Raw genomic sequence first — 18,744 nt, 5'->3', positions numbered from 1 at the left:
TAAACGCCAGCGAAATGCAAGTCATTTAAGTGCAAGCAGAAGGCGCATTACATTCATTTATTTTGTAGGGGGTCTGAGGTTCTCCCCAGAAAAAAAAATAGAAATTTCAGGAGGCTCGGAAGTTGATCAGAATACCTGTCCAGAAAATAAGGCCCTCCCTTAAACCCTGTATGAAAATTTGAGGCCCTCCCCCAAATCAACGCTCAAAAAATCGCAACCCTTCCCTCAAACATAGCAGCCCCCCTTCCCCCCGTTAAATGATGACCCTTCCCTAAGCACGAGTGTCAAAGGCACGCTCATCGGGATCATCCGACTAACAAGCTTTACACGCGAGAGATGGTAATTCGTAACGGACCTACAACAATGCTGTCTGAAATGGGATAAGCATGATTTTATAGTAGCTCTTGATATTGTAGGCGTTTATATACAGTTAGCCAGATTTGGTTATAATAAACGAGTCAATGTCGTAAAAGAAAGCCGCACCCAAAAAGGTTGAAAAAGGACTTTAAAAACCGAGGCTTCTTTCCAGGTATAAAAATAATTTTGCCTGATACATTTTATAAATGTATCAGGCCCGTAGCCAGGGGGGTTCGGACGAACCCCCGCCCCACCCGGCTTGAAGGTCTGCTCAGAACAAAGAAACATATATAACTGGCTGGAGATATACCGTGCACATCAATATATCTTTAAAATGACTCTAAAATCTTTTTATAATAATTATCTTTATTATTATCGATATATGTTAAAAAGCACCATATTAATAACATTTTAAATACAAGATTGATTACCTAATGTAATAAGGCGAGAAGGGTATACCGTGAATTTGGTCCGCTGAAATGGAAAAACGAACCACCCCGCTCAAAATCATGGCTACGGGCCTGTGTATGGTTCATGTTCCGTATACTTTATGACGTATATTGCATTGAAGTAAAAGGAATTGGCAGTGTTTGAATCGAATTGTTACCAGGATTTTAAATTCATTTCGAAGATAAAAAAGGTTTTATCTTCATCTGTAGGGTTTTCTTTGGACAACTTTCTGCTTCCTCTTCATGGCATGCTTGCGAATGCTGTCAGTTATTTGGTTTATGTTGACATCCTCGTCCAGGCCTGGGTAGTAATGAACACAAAATGATATTCAAAAGATACGCGTGGCCTCCCCCTACGCCAAATATAACTAGCATCATACGGCACCCCCTGCACTTACGTTCGAATGGTATGTTGAGAGTTCTCTGGGCCTCAAAGCCTTTGCGTCGAAATGGTTGGTTCTGTAGTGATAGGGGGAAAAACGTATTAAAACAAATTGGACATTTTCACAGGCAAATTCAGCACTATACACAGACGTTTAACAACCACAACCACTCTTCTCTGTTTCTGTAGCCTTTTCGAGTTTCTAGTAAAAAAAATAATACTAAGGTTGAGAACCCAATTGAAACGTGCAAGGAAATAACTAAAGTTGTCAGCACTAGACTTTCGCACTAGGTTTTTTAAAACCTAAAAACTTAAAACTTTTTAAAACTTAAAAGTTTTAGGTCAGTTAAGTGGAAGCCAAGGTATATAGCAAACAATACAAAATGCAAAAACAAAAAAAAAAAATGAAGCAACAGATGATTGCGAGAAAATAAAGACAAAGCCCGATAAGAGAGCCTACACATTCGTATACTAGCCTGAAGACTCTTAATCAAAGCGCTTGCTTTTATAAAAAAAAAAAGAAAAGAAAGAAGAACAAGCGAGATGTATAACACATGAATACGCTACCTTCACAATCGCTTCCGGTTCTGCGGTTTGTGTGTCTTCCTCGATACGGGTGCGCTTTTCAGCTTTCTTGTCCTCGTTACCTCTATTCGACACTCTACGCTTGATAGGTTGTTGAACTTGGGTGCTGGGGGATGCACGCTTAACGATCCCGGTGTTGGGGTGCGCCTCTGTGTCCTTGTTGTGAGCAGATCGGGTGGCATACGCCCTAACGACTGGTACTTTATCGGGGGATACATGTGTTTCGGAACTCTGCATTTCGGCACTCATCTCGCTGTTGTTACATTTCTCAGGGGAGGGGACGGTCAAATCGAACACGAATATCCCCAATGGGTCGTCCCCTTTCTTGGAGAATATACAATCTGTAAGTTGTTTTTATTTTAATTTGGTGTGGTTCAACAACAACAACAACAACAACAACAACAACAATTAGTTGAATATGGAACTAAGTAAACTGTCCTTATCGTTTGAGGACTTAGCGAGAAAAAGACGACACAACGCAGAGTTGCTTTTTATATGCACGTTTTCTCGACAAGCAAAATGAGTATAAAGTTTAATGAATCTAACAATAATGTACCTTTTCGATTGTTTTCAATTTTAACTTGGGTCAAAGGCAGAACTGTTGCAACAGGTGATCTCTTAGGGTACTCATGCAATGAAGCACGGGACGCCGACAGGTTTCCAGGAGAAATCAGGTTTGATTGATTATGGTTCTCTTGTAATCTTTGCGATGCCGTTGACACAGGTAGCACAGAAGCTGAAACTAGGAAGCAATTGTGGTAATTGTTGTCATAACTCAGTCTTCCTTCTAACATAATATCCTTATAAAAGTAGTATATACCTTGTAATATTCGATGCTCTGCCTGAAGACACCCCCTACCACTGACCTGGTTTTTCTCTACCTGGTGAATTTGTTGCCTTCCCAGTACCTGTTGAGTTTTCGGACCCCACCCTGATAGAAGTTCAATCTATCCTTGATCCTGGTGGAAATTTTTTCCCCGAACGAAAATAATAATTATAAATAAAAAAAAAAAGCACAATTCCAACGATCTTGTGAGCTTTATACGGAAAACCTGCCAGGAAATCATTACTCGGTTACAGAGGGGTGTTCCAAGCTAATCGAGTTATAATAATTATGCCTTGATGATCCGAATGTTCTGATGAATAAATAAGCGCCCTAATGGGCCTATTACCATGGCGGAAACTCCCGGGGTTTAGACTTTGATAATATTCTTTCTGTGGTGTAGTGTGTCTTTCTGTGTGAGTGTTTGTAAGGGTGGGGTGGGGGATCATTTTTGAAGACACAATAGATCTTTCGTGAATACTGAATTATCTATACCCTTATTGGTAACGAAGCTCGCAGTAGCATGACTATTTGCGTTTGAGGGTTGCTCGGTGGGAAGTGCCAAGCTCTGGGTCATTGGCATGGTTTGCACAGGAGCTATAGCTGCGGTCGGATGTGACGTTGAATTCACTTGATGGCTGCTTACGGTCAGCGCACGCGCACTAAAGCAATCAGATTCACAATGCGGCGGTATAGCATCCTGGCGTTGAGTCACGTGAGTGGCGTTATGTTGATCACGTGACTGATCACGTGGCTGTTGATAGTGCACCAGCGGCATCGTTGGCCCATAAGTCAGCATCTTTCCTCCATGAGTTGTGCTAGCGTTTACTGGCAAATGCGCGTGAAAGTGTTTTTCTGCGATAGCGTTATTTGGCAGGTTATGCTGTTTGTTCTCCAAAGCTTTGAGACTTGCTGAGAGTTGATTTTCCCTCTCGACATATTTCTGTTCTCTCTCTAAAGCCATACTTTCTCTCTTCCTGGATTCTTCGAGCTGCCGGGTAAGCTCTTTAATGTCGTTTAGCTTGCGTGGCGTAGACGTACTTTCAGCGGTTTTCAGTTGTTCAAGCATTTCTTTTTCTCTCTTGAAGTAGCTTTCCTCACGTTCTAGAGCTCTTTGCTCTTTTGCATGGAGCTCTTCCAGTTGGAAAGTCAAGTGTTTGATGGTCTCCTCTTTAATGGCAACTTGCTTCTCAAGCTATAATAGGGATAAAGGTACTGTAAAGGTGTAAATATTGTGGCCACGATACAAATAGGCCCTTTTTCCAGCCGTGCATGGAAGCGTGCATACATATTACGGAGGACCCCTCGAGGCTCTTGTATACACCTATTTCAAAAAAGGTTGTCGGTGCAAATGGCGAATGGTAAATGGCTAATGGGTACTAATTATTCGTAAAATTAAATGTGTTAAATAAAGTCCAGCAATGTCAGAGCCAAGCATTGGTAACCTTTAATGGATAGTTGATTTGATTTATCCATATTCTTCGAGACGCATGGTTACTTTCGGTCATATAAATGCTATTTGCCAATCACCATTTGCCATTTGCACTGACCAATCAAAGTCAAGATAGCTGTATGTATCCTAAGGTTAGCGATAACCTGCTTTCTAGGAACCGACCCCTGTTTTTCTTTATCATTTTTCACAAAGCCTTCAAAATTAAAAGGATTTGGAAAAAATATTTTTAAACCTGGAATACCATCTGATATTCATCCCCTCCCTAACTTCTTTAAATTATCACTGCTTTTTAGATCATCTAGTAAGAAGTCAGACTCATACGCTTGTTTGTTGAGTTTTTAAAATTGCTTACCTTAGAAATGGTTTCTTGAACTGCTTGATCTTCTCTGACATTTCTTTTCAGCGTGTTGAAATTCTCAGCAAAGTCAGCTTTCACTAGAAATAATAATGGATGGAATTGCATGGAACTGATTGCAACTTTATTGATTAAAGGCTCAAACTATACTTTAAATATGTGATACTTACATTGCATGATAACTTTCACTGACTTATCAGCAGCAGAAGTAACTTGGTCCAGATTTTCTGTCATGTTTTTACTGAGAGTTTCTTTAAAATAGGACATTGCATCCGTAACCTAGTCAAGAGCAAAACACAGTTTTTACACTATGTTTGAAGGAAGGAAGAGCAATTCAGGAAAACTGAAAACGTGCATAATTTTAGTTTATAGAATTATAAATTGCTTTGACCACACCTAATGTGCCATCTTTTAGGGGTTAGAATTGCTGTTGACCAAACCCAGAAGTGCTATTTCTTAGATTTAAAACTGATTCCTCCCCCTTTGCCGGGACATGAAGCTATTGTATACTTAAAGGTGTGAAAGGTGTGGTGGTACATACCTCGCTTGTGCAATCCTTTAATAGAGCTATCAATCCTTCAAATGTATCTCTTGAATTAAAAAGAAAACATGAACAATCTGGTAATCTGACCAATCACAACTAAAATTGCTAAGCAACATAATCCCCAAATCTTTTATCCATTATATATAAATTAATTATTGTTATTATTTATTATATTTAATTCACCTCTGCTCACGTTCAAAGGTAATCTTTTGCTGTGTTTCCATGAATTCCCTGAAATCTTCCGCCTTGGTTCGTTCATTCTTGCTTTGACCAGGAAAAAGTGGAGGTTTTGAAATGTACTTTAAATAATACTTTTCACTTGATTCCTACGAAAAAGATAGTTCACTTTGTAAATAACTTTTTTGTGAATAAAAAATTGTTGCAGAACACCCTGTGTGGCTAATAGAAAAAAATGCCCCTATATAAAACCCCCCCTTATCCCACACACTTTTCTTACCTCGCCCTGTACAGAGTTATAAGCTGGTACAGACGTGTTGTCATGAGTGGATGTCTTTGACTGTGAGATGCGAGGCTGGGAAAAGAGCTCCGATGAACTTTGCTGTGAACTTTGTGATCCCGTGCCTGCCTGGCTAAACATCTGACTGTCCCATAGCTCACGGCTTAACAAATACACAAACACAAAACAAAAGTTATAACTTAATCAAGTGGACGATGAAGTCGGTCTGAAAAATCACTTCCTTTTCATTCACTAAAGTCCTGAGAAATCTTATTATTTTTTACAAGGGTTGTTCAATGATAATGAAGAAATTTTTGTACTCTAAATGAAATGAATTAATATAACTTAAGTTAACTTACTAAACTTATAAGTAAGCTTACTTAATGTCTTACTTTAAGTTGAACTGACTTAAGCGTATATACTTTTTAGTACTTATATAAAATATTTTATCAAGCTTACAAAAAAGCAAATAATATTCCTACCATGGGTTTGATGAAAACAGATCGCGACTCGAGACAACGTTGGGGAACATCGGTTTTCTATTGAGCCAAAGTTGCTGAAAATCCCACGAGCGAACTAAAGCAAGAGAATAAGTTTACGAAATATGTTGATGTTTTGAAGACAAAACGCGCGCGCGGTCACAGTACGCGGGAACTTTTCCCGCCATTTTCGATCACTTCACGTTTTATATCACGAACAAGCAAAAAAACATTACTAGAACTCTGAAAAATGGCCTAAAAGTAATGCTAGAATCCCAAGGAACTAGAGGAGCGTTATAAAGATTAGAATTTCTTCTCTCTAAAAAGATTTAGAATAATTGATTTGACGTAGGATTATGATCCCTAGCAAGTATTTACTACGGAAGCCCATAGGGGCCATGTCAGATGCAAGACGTCAGATGCAAGCAAGATGTCAGAAGCAAGATGTTAGATGCATGATGTTAGATGCAAGATGTCAGATGCAAGATATTAGATGTCCGATGCAAGATGTCAGGTGCAAGATGACATCAGATAAAAGCACGTGTCGTTTTGGTCAGCGGTCTACTTTCTAGAAATTACAGAGTTCAGCAAGATGGCAAGCGGCGCGAACGAAAATAAGGTAATGTAAGCCAATATTCACCAACATAGAAACGGATTTCGAGCTCGTTGATTAAAATAACACAAATATGAGATTGTGTGTTCTATAATAGTTGATTTTTTGCCTGCAAAGACCTGTTATGTTTCTGAATGAAGCTCTTTCATACGCATTTATGCGATGTCATATGAAAGCGGTTTTACCACTTCGAGCCAAAGGCCTTAGGTCACAGAAAATTTAAGTATGTAACAAGGTTCGTGAAACTTGTATTAATCATTCACTGACGTCCAAGAACAATACAGAATCCCTTTTGCATTTTATGAGTATATTTGACACAAGATAAGAACAATCTTTGCTTTAGTCCTTCGCTTTTTTGCATTCATGTCGCATACCTGTCAACTCTTCCGCATTAGGCGGGAGTCTCAAGATTTTGGACCCCTTCTCCCGCTCTCCCGCGTTGAGCACCAAATCTCCCGCTTTTTAGCGATTTTTATCGCTTCCGAAAAATTATTCCATAGAAAATCGCCATTTTGCCTATTTTCTATTAAAATATTTGAAACAACAATTCCCTTGCGTAGCGCAATTTATCTAACACCCTTGTGAGATCTATAAGTGGATTTGTTGGCGAGAGCTTTCTATAAGGCAAACGCCTGCAAGGTTAAACCCACCCCTCCCCCAAAAAAATGAATACACCCCACCCCTCCCCCAAAAAATTCTCAAGCCTTGAGATTTTCGGAGTTTGACAGGTATGATGTCGATGCCAGTATCTTGCCTATAGGAAATCTTGTACCCATTGCATGATAACAATCACAACGACTACAAAGGAATTTGTGTTTAGTTTTCCTCGAAGTCAGTTTTTCAGACTCTGAGCCACTCATTCACATATAGAGGGAATGAAAATAGCAGGTTCGATTCAAATTTGAGCCTCAATGTTACCCTGAAAAATGCAAGAGAAACAAACAATATGTATGTAGTTTTATTTGCCGTGAGTTAAATTTGCAAATCATAGCAATGAATTATATTTTTTCTGTGTGTTTGGCATATATTCTTCTCGACTTCTCGCTTCTTAGCTATTAACCTAGAGTTTTAAATACAAGTTATAGTGCTTATCAGTGACAAAATAAAGAATAGTTTCAAGTTTGAGTGATCGTGTGGAAACCAATATCTTTCTCTATGACATCAATCTTTATTTGTCAATGATCCTTATCATGAAACACGCATTGCTTGGTTGTTTCTTTGTTACGTTATGTTGTTGTCTTCCTTAATACTGTGGAAACAGTGGGTGAAAAGCTTTCTTTACTGGCGAGAACAAGAAGAAACACACACCTCGGGTGTCGGTAGTGAATGATTGTGCATATTTTAATTTTAGTCCTCCAATCAAATCGTTCGCAAGACAATGGCGCTATTTTAAAAACAATCACTTTGGTTGCCAATGGGGCTTTAAGCATTGTGTGAACTAATTGCATTAACTAAATTTTCAGGGCCTTTTTGGGGGGGGGTTGTTTTGTTGTTTACTTTTACAGGTGATTTTTCACATTGCAATTTCAACAACTTTCTCTAATTCTGCCGGAGGTTAAAATAATTGGGCTGCTGGCTTTTGAATAGGTTTTTTTACCTTTTCTGTCCTAAACTGTGTATACATTTAAAGTTGTCTGTCCTTAACATTGTATACATTTTAAGCCCTTTGTACTTAAAGCCAATGGATCCGACTTCACTGTCACCATCACCATTGGTTTCTTGGGCTGAAATCGTATGCAAATGAGATGAGTTAACTTATAAATCTGCTTGAATCACAATGAATTCCAATCCATCCTACAACTAAAACAACTCAATTCTATTTTTAAAGGATAAAATAACAAGGGAAAGTTGTATTTTAAAATTATGAGAGTTTTGAGCATTCAAAACACAAACAAAACAGCATTGTAATGCAAGTCGGATCTTGGACTTCAACAGTGGTTTATATCACGAGTATGAAAGTTGTGGTTGTTGTCCTAAACAGGACTTATTTTTGCAGAAATTTTTGTTCAAGACAAAGTCTGGGTAACAGATCCTAGGTGGTACCCCTATACCCAAACAGGGGCTGCGTAATCCCCCCCCCCCCTCGAGGAGAATTTTCAAGTATGGTCTCAGCTCACATTATATTATAATACAGTGATTGTATATAATTTCAGGTTGTAACATTTCTTCGCGATTCTATAATCCAAAAATTTCTGTTGGAAAAGGTATGTTTACATTTTGTATAATAATGTGTAAAATTTTGATACAAAATGTAATATATTCATATATATAGCCTATTTCAGAAATTCTGTCCCAACTATATAAGTATATTGAGTTTCAATAATATGGTGCACTACACCCTGCAGTTATATTATTTCTATCTTTGTGAACTTTCATTAACCATTTCTAGCCATCTTGACTTAGCCAAAGTTGTTACTTTGCACAGAAAAATCAATTCTAAGTTGGCCAGGAAACGCAGCCAGCCATACTTATTTTTAAAATTTGCTCCCAACAATTATAATATAAAATCTTGCCTTCAACAAAAGCTTTTAACCGCACTTGTTTGAATATCACTGTAAAAGATTATCATTGTGACTATTTCTAGCTATTTCCAGCTATAGTTTGTCTTGATTCTCTAGGTAATATTTATTAGAAACAACAACGTAGTTTACAAGGTCCGAGCTGTGTCAGCCATTCTTTCATGAGTGCCTCCTATTCTAAGTGACGTCACGTAAAACTACAAGAGACTGTCAATCAACTATCGTGACATAGTTTGTTGTTTTGTTGCAGCAGTGAAACCGTGTACTTTATCAGTCATAAAATTATTTTGACCATGTGGCTCAAAGCTTGTTCATTCATGAATTATTTGACATATATCCATGGGTATTATTATTGGGTATCTTTTTTGTTAACAAGCAGCCGGCTGCCGGTGAAGTCGTCTGTTTTCATGTCTTTGCCGGCTCTTTTTTTTTGTATTTTCCTTTCATAATTTGGGGATGAAGGCTTTTTTTCGCCACCAAAATCTGGAAAGCCGGCAAAATCTAGCAGATTTAAAAAAGTTATTTTGAACCCTGGAATGTATAAAACTCCGTGCATTTTCGTAGATCCACCGCATGGATCCACTCCTTAGTTAAAATATCTTACATTTACATCAAAGTTTACTACTACTACATATGGATCGATTTCGTGAGACGCAAAACCGTCACAGTCAATGTGCGCACTTCATTACTTTTTGAACCTCTACAAGCCTGCCGAGTTGCCCACTTTAGAATTGCTAAATTTAAGAAGAAACTTACGTCTATGCCTACACATGAAGACATCTCGTTTTGAACTCATTGTCCCTGTCTCTACTTTTGCTTGGTGAACTACCTCTTACAAGGCATTCACCAAAGGACATTCTTCCCTTTTCCTCCAATTACATCTTCTATCATTCTCTCCCTGTTCATTGGCACTTCTTTTCAAAATGGTTTTATTGTGCATGTAAATTATTTGTTTTACATTTGGCATACAGCTAAAGCTAAGTTGCTGACAGTAGGGGCACATATCAACTAACTTAAGGAACTCTCCACCTATGTTAGTCTTGTCAAGTTGAGCACTGTTTTGGCCCCCGGTGAGAGCTTTTACCCAAATATATATTATTATTTATCTAATACAGCTGTTATCTGTGTAGATCAGCCCCTTTGTGGAAAATACAGCAATTGTTTCTATAGGCATTTAAGTTTATTTTAGCCCTTGGGGGAGGGGTGAAACATAATGTTTAAAAATGGCATATGTCTAATAGTTTTCCTTAACTTTAACTCTCTTTAATAACCTTATTTTTGTTTCAGGTTGATGACAAAACTGTTACATTGCTAAGCCACGAGGATCTTAAGACTTTAGGTATTGACTGTCTTGGGGACAGATTATTAATCATTAACCATTTCAAAAACTCTGTTCGTGAAGAAAAATTGGAACGTGTGCGGTCCCTCTTAGATGCAAGCAAAAAAAGGAAGCAGAAAAGTACTAATAATGCCTCAACGAGTAAGAATGCTCCACTCTGACGTACTACTTTGGGTGGAAGCATTGGAATGAGTCTAGAAAGGAGTATATCCAGAAAAAGACAAATAATGGTGGGGGATCCAGAGAGTGCAAATTACCAAGGAATGCTTCCAAAGAAGAATGTATGTCGAAAGCGAAAGAGTTTTTCTTTCCTGAGGGTGAGAGTCCGGAAGGTCGTCAAGAGCTTATGACTTTTAAGCTCACAGGAATTGAGAAGGAAATTGATGATGATTTCAAGTACGAAGACTACAAGAGAGACACGGGTCTTTCAAGGCCAAGGCTGCTCTTGTGCAGTCGTCGACGTATCAGGTGTGGCCTACAGTTTGAGAATAAATTAAAGCGGTGTTACAACCACAAATGCCATTTTTCATTCTTTTTAGATAATAATGATAATCTTTTGGGGTCGCGTGGTTCGATGGGTGCTCGGAATGCTTATTAGTTGTCAATCAAACGAAAAATGTTTATTACAGTGTCGTTTGACAAATGTCACAATTGTTCTATCATTTAAACCACCCCCGATTGACAGACTTTCCTAGCCAATTTAAATGAATGCGTTAGTGTCGACGTTGTAAGTGATTATTTATCATTGGCCATTGAAACGTTTACGGGACGTCGAAGCATTTGATTGGGTAACACTTTCAAGTAGAGTCAATTATGTTTTGTGTTTATATGACATGTTGGTTCCAAAGTACATCGTTTGTCGCGGGTTAGAAATATTCTTATGAAAAACATTTTCTCTGATCTTATAGCTGCGGCAAAGCAAACAACCTAGAAGACAGTGACAGTGACAGTGATCTTCTTAAATCAGTATTTGATAGTGGCTATGCAGACTCTGAAGCAGGACCTTCTTTTGAATTTGACAAGGCAGCTCTCGCGGACATACTAGGGACAAGTAGAGAAGACAACCAAAGTGAATTGATCGGCACATCTGAGGAGAGAAAAGCCATTTTCAAGGAACAGCTAGAACAGTTAGAGGAATCAAGCAGAATAGACAAGGAAAAAGATCGTCTGCGTCTAGAAGAAGAGCAGGAACTAACCAAGCAAGAAGAAATACGCCAAAAAAGAAGACGGCGAGTGCTTGATGAACCCGCCCCTGGGGATCAGTCGGTAGAGGTACGTATACGACATCCTCGCATGGGAGTCTTAAAGAGAAGGTTTCACGTAAGATCAAGTGTACAAGCCGTCTATGATTGGGCAGGGTCGGTTAGTGCAACGCCTTTGTACTTTCAGCTATGCAAGTATCCAAACACTGTTATTTATCCTTCCGATGAAATATCACAAGCATGCAATGAAATCCTTAATGTGGTTTCAAGAGGACAGCCCGTGCCTCTTTCGGTCGAAGAGGATTCTGTGACCATCAATGACGGGCAAAAGCTCTACATCGATATCGATATGGATGACACAATACCAGATGCTCTTCATATCGGGCTATCTGATACACCACCACAAATGCTGTTGGAAGACGACGAACCAATGACGGAAGAAGAAGCCATTGCCCTTACCCATTACAACGTCTTAAACAAAAAAAGACAAGAAGAATTGACCAAGTACCTCAAAACAAATATTGTGGAAATAGATAAAGATCACATTGTTGAAGAGATTCTGAAACTATACAAAGATACGTCGCTACTGCAAAACTACTTAGAAATTGAATGTGGACTGACTGCCACAGGCGATGGAGTGCTCAGAGAAATGCTCACGAGTTTTTGGGAGAAATTCCTGATGCGAAATGGCGAAGGAAGTAGAGAAATACCCCTTCCACTTGGCCCAAGCATTGCACGCGAAACGTATGAAATACTTGGAAGAATTTATCATCATGGATTTATGCTAACGGGAAGCTTTCCTGTTACAATTCCCAGGGCGTCTATCCATTACGCCCTGTTTGATTGCGTTAAGGATGAATGCCTTGAAGAGTCGTTCCTGAACACTCTCCCTGCCAAGCAACGCGAAACACTTTCCGCTGCTCTTTCCAGCAAATCAGCTGCATCATTCCCTGATAAAATTGTGTGCGATATTCTTGAAGATTATGGCAACATGAGATGGCCGTCCCAAGAGAACATATGTTCTATTGTCAAGGATGTTGCCGTACATGAGTTGGTTGCTAAGCCTGCAATGGCTTTGCAGCAGTTTCGAAGTGGAATGGGAGAGTTTTGGAAGGATGTGCCACCGCAGGAAATTGATGCAGTGTACAAGCTGTCTCAGCCAACCTCACGTAGAGTCAAGGCAGCCCTTAGAGGTAATCCTCTAACCAAGAAGGAAGAGTCTGTACTGAGATGGCTGAAGTTGTTCATTGATGAGTGTGGCGATAAGATGCTACGGAGGTTTCTGGTTTTTTGCACGGCATCAGATAGCCTTGCGCCCGATAAAACTATTCAAGTTCGCTTCGAGTCAATGCCAAGTGCAGCAATCAGACCGAAGGCGCAGACATGTTTCCGAATCCTGATCCTGCCAACCAATTTCTGTGGCTATGCAGCATTTCAGGCCAACATGGACATATACCTGACTTACAGAGACGCATGGGAAATGAAAGACTATTAAAGTTGAACGGAATTCATATATATTTGTTACAGTTCTGGATGATGCTTTTGAAGTAGAGTTTTTTGTTGTTGTTGGAAAGTCTGCCAGCAGGCCAAATGTGAACGACCACGTTCACATGACTTTGAAATAGCTTCGTCTATTACCTACGTCTATTGCATGACAGACAACAAGAGGATTTGTTATATATATTTGTTACAGTTATGAATGACTCTGCCGTTCATTGAAATAGCTACGCACATGTCAAATAGCTACGTGTATTGTATGACTTAAAACAAAACAGTGGGTGTTACTGACAAAAGAGAAGCTTATGTGCGAGCTTTACATCGTTACTTTTTTTAATAAAAATTTCATACATCATATTGGTACCCGGTTATTTAACATTCTTGCCCCCCCCCCTCCCCCAGACCCACACACACACATCTCTGATTTTTCCTTGAAAAACAATTTTCGCTTTTCTTCTAAGGTCTTCGAAATCCTCATGACATGCACGTCTTTAATTATGGTGGTGCAGCCCCCTTGACGCTGAACAACGGATTCCAGGGCTGTAGCGGAGAAGCACGTCAACGTAGTTTTTTGTAAAACCCCTTTTTTTCACATATCGAGGAAAATAGGCATCTGCTCTCAAAAACAAGGAATACCCGAGGTGTATAACCTCGATTAAGATGACAATGACAAATTATCGAGCGGGTGAAAATAACTCATACAGTTTTGCAATGATAAAACGACATGTTGTGTAATAGCTGCGCCCCCTCCCCCCACCAAAAAAAAAAAAATGTGTGCCACAGCACTTATGAAAACCCACTTTTCCTTAATAGTATCGCGAAATGCAAGGGTGTTTTTAGTACCATCTTACATTTCACGCTAAAAGGTAGGATTAAATATCATCCATCTTCATGACCTGTTCCTGTTTGTCTGACTGATATATCTAACGTTCCCTAAGATGTCGAGCGATGTTTGTCTAACGACAAGTTTATAACGAAGCTTCCGTTAAATGTATAAGATTAACATACAAATCTTCAGCTTCCACGACATTCGGCATTTGTAAATTGTGCTCTTCCATGAGCATCTTGAACATATCAGAGAATTCCTCTGTGCACCCAAATGCGTTTGGCTTCTTGCACAACTTTTCTGCTATAAAAGTGGCATCATCCAAGTCAATGCAACTTTTGTAATCTTGTGTACCTAGAGAAAAAGAACGATTCAAACTGTCAGTAAAAATAACTATCGAAGTTGATTGGCGAACCACAAAGTGAAATTAGGAAAAGGTAAGTTATCGTGTAGACCGTATACGGTTTGTTACTTCACCTTGGAGTGATGGAAGATTGTACAATACATCCGGCCTTCCGGGTGGGGTTTCCTGATTGTGATAAGGTCTTATTCTGTGAGTGTTCCAATGCTTTACAACTTTGTCTAACTCATCTTGAATTAAACCCTGGTAACAGAACTTGAGGCTAGAGCTGATAAAAAAACCCATAGTTAACGATCCTCTACACATAGAAATAGAGGAATTAAATAAATGAATTCGACATAGATGAAGAAACATAAAATGATAACGAAATGGATGAATAAAATTAAAAGCGGAGTTAAACTCGTTTTTTTTTTTCAGTCCCGTTAGGTCTATACAACTTGTTGGAAGCAACAGAGTCAGATTTAGTAGTTACACTCGAGAAGCAAGATAAAAAATGAAAATGCTTGCAATACAAAGGTCGAGGTTTGTAAAGTGCTCGTTATGTATGGGAGAGGGATTGTACATAGTAGGAGAACATAAATACTGGTAGAGCATTATTGAGTTCACTTATATAGGGTTCTGGTTTGTTCCAACATACAGTACTTACCACTGCACCAAGTCGTTATCATCAAAAAGGCCCCTATCCCTCAAGTCCTTGAAATAGGTTATCCAGAAATCTGAATTACTTTTTCTTAACTGAGACCACCAAGCTTCGATCCGCTGTAATAAAATGTATATATATATATATATATATATATATATATATATATATATATATATATATATGCTTGTCAAGAAAATTACGAATTAACTATGCTTTTTAAAATACGTACCTGATTTGCAACCGATGTTCCGTACTGAAAATTGCTAACTGCTGCTTCGTCATTCAGACCAAAATGAAGGAATACTTGCATCACCTCAATGTTAACATTTTCTGTTCCATTATCAGCTCTAATGCGCCTCGGCACTCCTAACAAAGTGAAGTGATTTTAATAAGATAAGTTCTAATTTAGGAATATAAAGGGGCCTGATAAATAATTTCTAACTTTCCTTTAATCATTCTAATGCAACCAGCGAAGTAGTCGGCCACTATAGCGGGGTCGTTGTTAGATGATGCCACCCTCAGCCACATAATTCGTCTGGAGTACCTAATATGAAAATAATTTTTACGATTACTAGAGGCTGCTGTCATACAGTACGAACAAATTTTCCTCAATCACCCCTGGTTTTTGTCTGTAAACTAAAAACTGGTAGGTCCCGACCGATCCACACTGGACACACCGGACACTTTCGCTGTTTCTCCTAGCCTTGTTTCGCCCCATGACAGGTAAACCGGAATCCGGAATCCATGAAAAAATGAGACTTGGTATCCGGAATCAATGCTACTGTAATCCAGAATCCACACACTAGGATCCGGAATACAAGACTTAAGCTATGAAATCCGGAATACAAGAATCCTGGACAACAAAAATGGAATCCTGAATCCACGGGAAAAAACCCACATGGAATCCGCAATCCTAGGATTCGGTATCCAGAACCCTATTGGAGAACCTGTCATGGGGCGACTTGTTTCAACTTACCCGTCAATGCAACCATGGATGCAAAATCCAAACGGCTTCAGCTTATCGTACCCATCTATATGCCAACAGTAGTTCGGACCCTAAAATATTGAAAAAATATTTTGTAGTCTATTAACGTGTTCATATCATAGTGCTGGTTTATAAGAAAATTTTGAAAAGTCATTGCCGTTTGGGGCTCTGTCTGTGGGCAGTTTTGACAGATTTCGCCGGCAACTCGATGCATTGCCGCATAGGACCCTTCCCGATGACTAGTCACTCTGTTTTATGTTGTTCTTCTGAAACACGAAAAGTCAATATCCTGAAATGTTGTGGAGCTTAGCAGTTTCAGGATCCCTGTTTTACAAGGTTTAATTATAGTGTATGATCTCGAATGATCGGAGATCTGTACAGGACCCGAAATGATCCCAGGACCCGAAACGATCCCAGGACCCGAAATGATCCCCAAAAGTACCCCAACTGATCCTCGGACCCGAAACGATACCGAGGAGTCCCCGAAATCAACCCCAAGGAATTACGGTAATGGACAAAGGGAAAGCAGAAGAAATACTTGCAATTCTTGAAGCATAATAAAGAGTTAACAGCGACCCGGTTTCTAAACAACGTGACTTAAAAATATTAAATTCCAACACAATACTTCTATTTATTACATTGCCCGGCGTTAAACCCATAAACAGAGTCCAAAACAAATACACAACTTTAAATTGCTACTGAAAGGAATATAGCATAAACATAGCACAGCTTTGCTCAGATCAACCAAACTTTTGACCTTCCATCAAACAAACCATAAAAGATAGTCTTTACAGATGGGACATGCTGCTTTACATAGGAAGCGAAAAGTTTTAAAGTTATTTTTTGGCATGTTTGTTTTCGGTGAATGAAAGACCTATCATATCATGAGATCATGCCGGGGTGTACGCACGACTACATGAGGAAATTCAAAACTCACATAATATTGCTTTCACATCTTCTTAATATTTTGCATCGGTAGTAGAAGGGTTGTTCGAGTGTATTACTCAGTGTGCTTTTGTCATTCCATCTTCTCGGCCAAACCGGCTGCCTAAAATGTGTCGGTGAATATTCGCTCGTGTGAACAAGGATTTCGTGGTGAAATACATGTTTGGTTGTCAGATGAATATTAATTTTTAGGGGTGATGTTTACCGGAAATGAGATTTATAGTGTCGGAGTCATGTGTCGGAACCGCAAAATGTTAAGAGTGATGTAAAAATGATTTATCCACGCCGGGCTCCTCAAATTACTATCACAGGAATTGTTAGTTGACCCCAATTTCTTACTCAACCACTGTATTTTCCCCGCAGTCGTATATAAAAATCTTAATACTATAGTTTTAGTTAATGTAAATTTCCTTTTAATAACACAAACAAAGCTAAATGTTTCATATGTTTTTAAAACTGAAAGCCAATCCTTTCACATTCCTTTAGTTGTCCATTACTGTAATTCCTTGGGGTTCATTTCGGGGACTCTTGGGGATTGTTTCGGGTCCCGGGATCAGTTGGGGTACTTTTGGGGATCGTTTCGGGTCCTGGGATCGTTTCGGGTCCTGGGATCATTTCGGGTCCTGTACAGATCGACCCGTTGTTATGATCGCGTTTCTATTTCGTACTTACTTGCGAGCGGTAGGTCCGTCTTAACAGTCTGTGAGATTTCCTGCGTTCTGTACCTTCTGGGTCAAGCGTTCTCAACGCAATCCGTACAGTTTCTCTGAAAGTGCATGGATAACATCTTTCAAATTTTGTTACTAATTTTAGTGCTTATTTTTACGGTGCGCAATTGCTGTACATACCTATTAATTTGTAGATGGTAATCATTTCGCAGTCTCTGGTGCATTTGTCTGTAACCAATGCAGTTTCCACTTCCGAATAGCTCATTCTGTATAGATAAATATATAATGTTATTAAACGAAGGATTCCATATTGCATTGTTCTTTGTACATGATCTCAGGTAGGTTTTAGCATTTGGATACGCAGACACATCTCAAAGGGTGCAAAATAGCTAATTTTAGATAAAAAAAAACATCAAGGCCAAGCTTAGAGGCTATATTTTTTTAGTTTTTGCATCTCCTTACCTCTATCATGCCTATGACTGTTGCGAGGTCAGGTACCCCTTCCCTCCTCTTAAGGTTTATCTTACGTAGAAGTCGTTTCAAATGTCGGAGGCTTAGCATTGTTAAAAAAAGTTTGCCAATCGCATTAGCAACTGTAGCAAAAGGCGTTCTTATAAATCACAATATTCACTATAACATTAAGAAGCATGAACTCACCTCAGGGTCTCGCCATGATGGACATACAATAGAGCTAACATTTCCTTGTATTCAAAACCTAAATGAAAGTACTTCTTAACAAGATCATTTCCTACCAACTGCTGTCAAGGAAAGCAATTTTCAGCACCTATACAATGCAAAATATTAAAGAAAAACAATTACAAGACAAAAAGATACGGGAAAGTCCCTGTTCATTAGCAAATGCTGGCAGATAATACGACATGGCAATGACTCTTCTAGGGAAGGCTCCAAATGATCCACGTGTTCGTACACATATCATATCTGACATCTTGCATCTGACATCTTGCATCTGACATCTTGCATCTGACATATTGCATCTTACATGTGATAATATCGTGCATCTTGCATCTGACATGGCCCCTATGGGCTTCCGTAATTTCCTTATTTGTTTGCTACAAAAAATATTTGCTTGTACCTTTTTAATTTTTAAAGCTGGTGAAATTTTTCAATTGTGCGTACCTTATTATTACAAATTGCGTTAATCATCATTATTGACTTTTTCTTTGGACAATAATGTCTTTTATCTGCGATATCTGCGATTGAAAGCAAATGTAATGGTATCATGATGATATCAGTGAAGCGGC

General features: G+C 38.9%; 3 protein-coding genes across 5 annotated transcripts; 1 reads left to right on the top strand and 2 right to left on the bottom strand.

Moving 5' to 3' along the window:
• Positions 1-984: 984 nt before the first annotated feature.
• On the bottom strand, positions 985-18,721 carry LOC5514454. 2 transcript variants are annotated; one of them, XM_032384000.2, is made up of 12 exons: positions 18,620-18,721; positions 5,888-5,981; positions 5,406-5,568; positions 5,132-5,274; positions 4,946-4,994; positions 4,575-4,683; positions 4,402-4,484; positions 3,092-3,791; positions 2,330-2,515; positions 1,756-2,114; positions 1,205-1,265; positions 985-1,107 (listed from the first exon to the last, which is right to left on the bottom strand). In XM_032384000.2, exons 2-12 carry the CDS (start codon positions 5,935-5,937, stop codon positions 1,007-1,009), a joined length of 2,004 nt encoding a protein of 667 aa, XP_032239891.2. In that variant the 5' UTR covers positions 5,938-5,981; positions 18,620-18,721; the 3' UTR covers positions 985-1,006. The 2 variants fall into 2 exon arrangements, with proteins under 2 accessions (XP_032239891.2, XP_048579754.1); XM_048723797.1 differs by lacking the exon at positions 985-1,107 and having other exon boundaries at positions 1,258-1,390.
• On the top strand, positions 8,668-13,409 carry LOC5520683. Its single transcript, XM_048723800.1, has 3 exons — positions 8,668-8,701; positions 10,304-10,823; positions 11,264-13,409. Exons 2-3 carry the CDS (start codon positions 10,639-10,641, stop codon positions 13,050-13,052), a joined length of 1,974 nt encoding a protein of 657 aa, XP_048579757.1. The 5' UTR covers positions 8,668-8,701; positions 10,304-10,638; the 3' UTR covers positions 13,053-13,409.
• On the bottom strand, positions 13,365-18,478 carry LOC116604078. 2 transcript variants are annotated; one of them, XM_048723814.1, is made up of 11 exons: positions 18,317-18,478; positions 18,140-18,230; positions 17,945-18,035; positions 17,663-17,748; positions 17,487-17,586; positions 15,861-15,940; positions 15,331-15,428; positions 15,114-15,250; positions 14,888-15,000; positions 14,358-14,509; positions 13,365-14,234 (listed from the first exon to the last, which is right to left on the bottom strand). In XM_048723814.1, the coding sequence occupies exons 1-11, from the start codon at positions 18,468-18,470 to the stop codon at positions 14,023-14,025; spliced, it is 1,314 nt and encodes a 437-aa protein (XP_048579771.1). In that variant the 5' UTR covers positions 18,471-18,478; the 3' UTR covers positions 13,365-14,022. The 2 variants fall into 2 exon arrangements, with proteins under 2 accessions (XP_048579771.1, XP_048579776.1); XM_048723819.1 differs by having other exon boundaries at positions 17,487-17,580.
• Positions 18,722-18,744: the final 23 nt, after the last annotated feature.

This window comes from Nematostella vectensis, chromosome 1 (genome assembly GCF_932526225.1).
Source record: "Nematostella vectensis chromosome 1, jaNemVect1.1, whole genome shotgun sequence".
Taxonomy (NCBI): domain Eukaryota; kingdom Metazoa; phylum Cnidaria; class Anthozoa; order Actiniaria; family Edwardsiidae; genus Nematostella; species Nematostella vectensis.
Note: the sequence above shows the minus strand (reverse complement) of the source record. Positions and strands in the feature narration are given on the sequence as shown.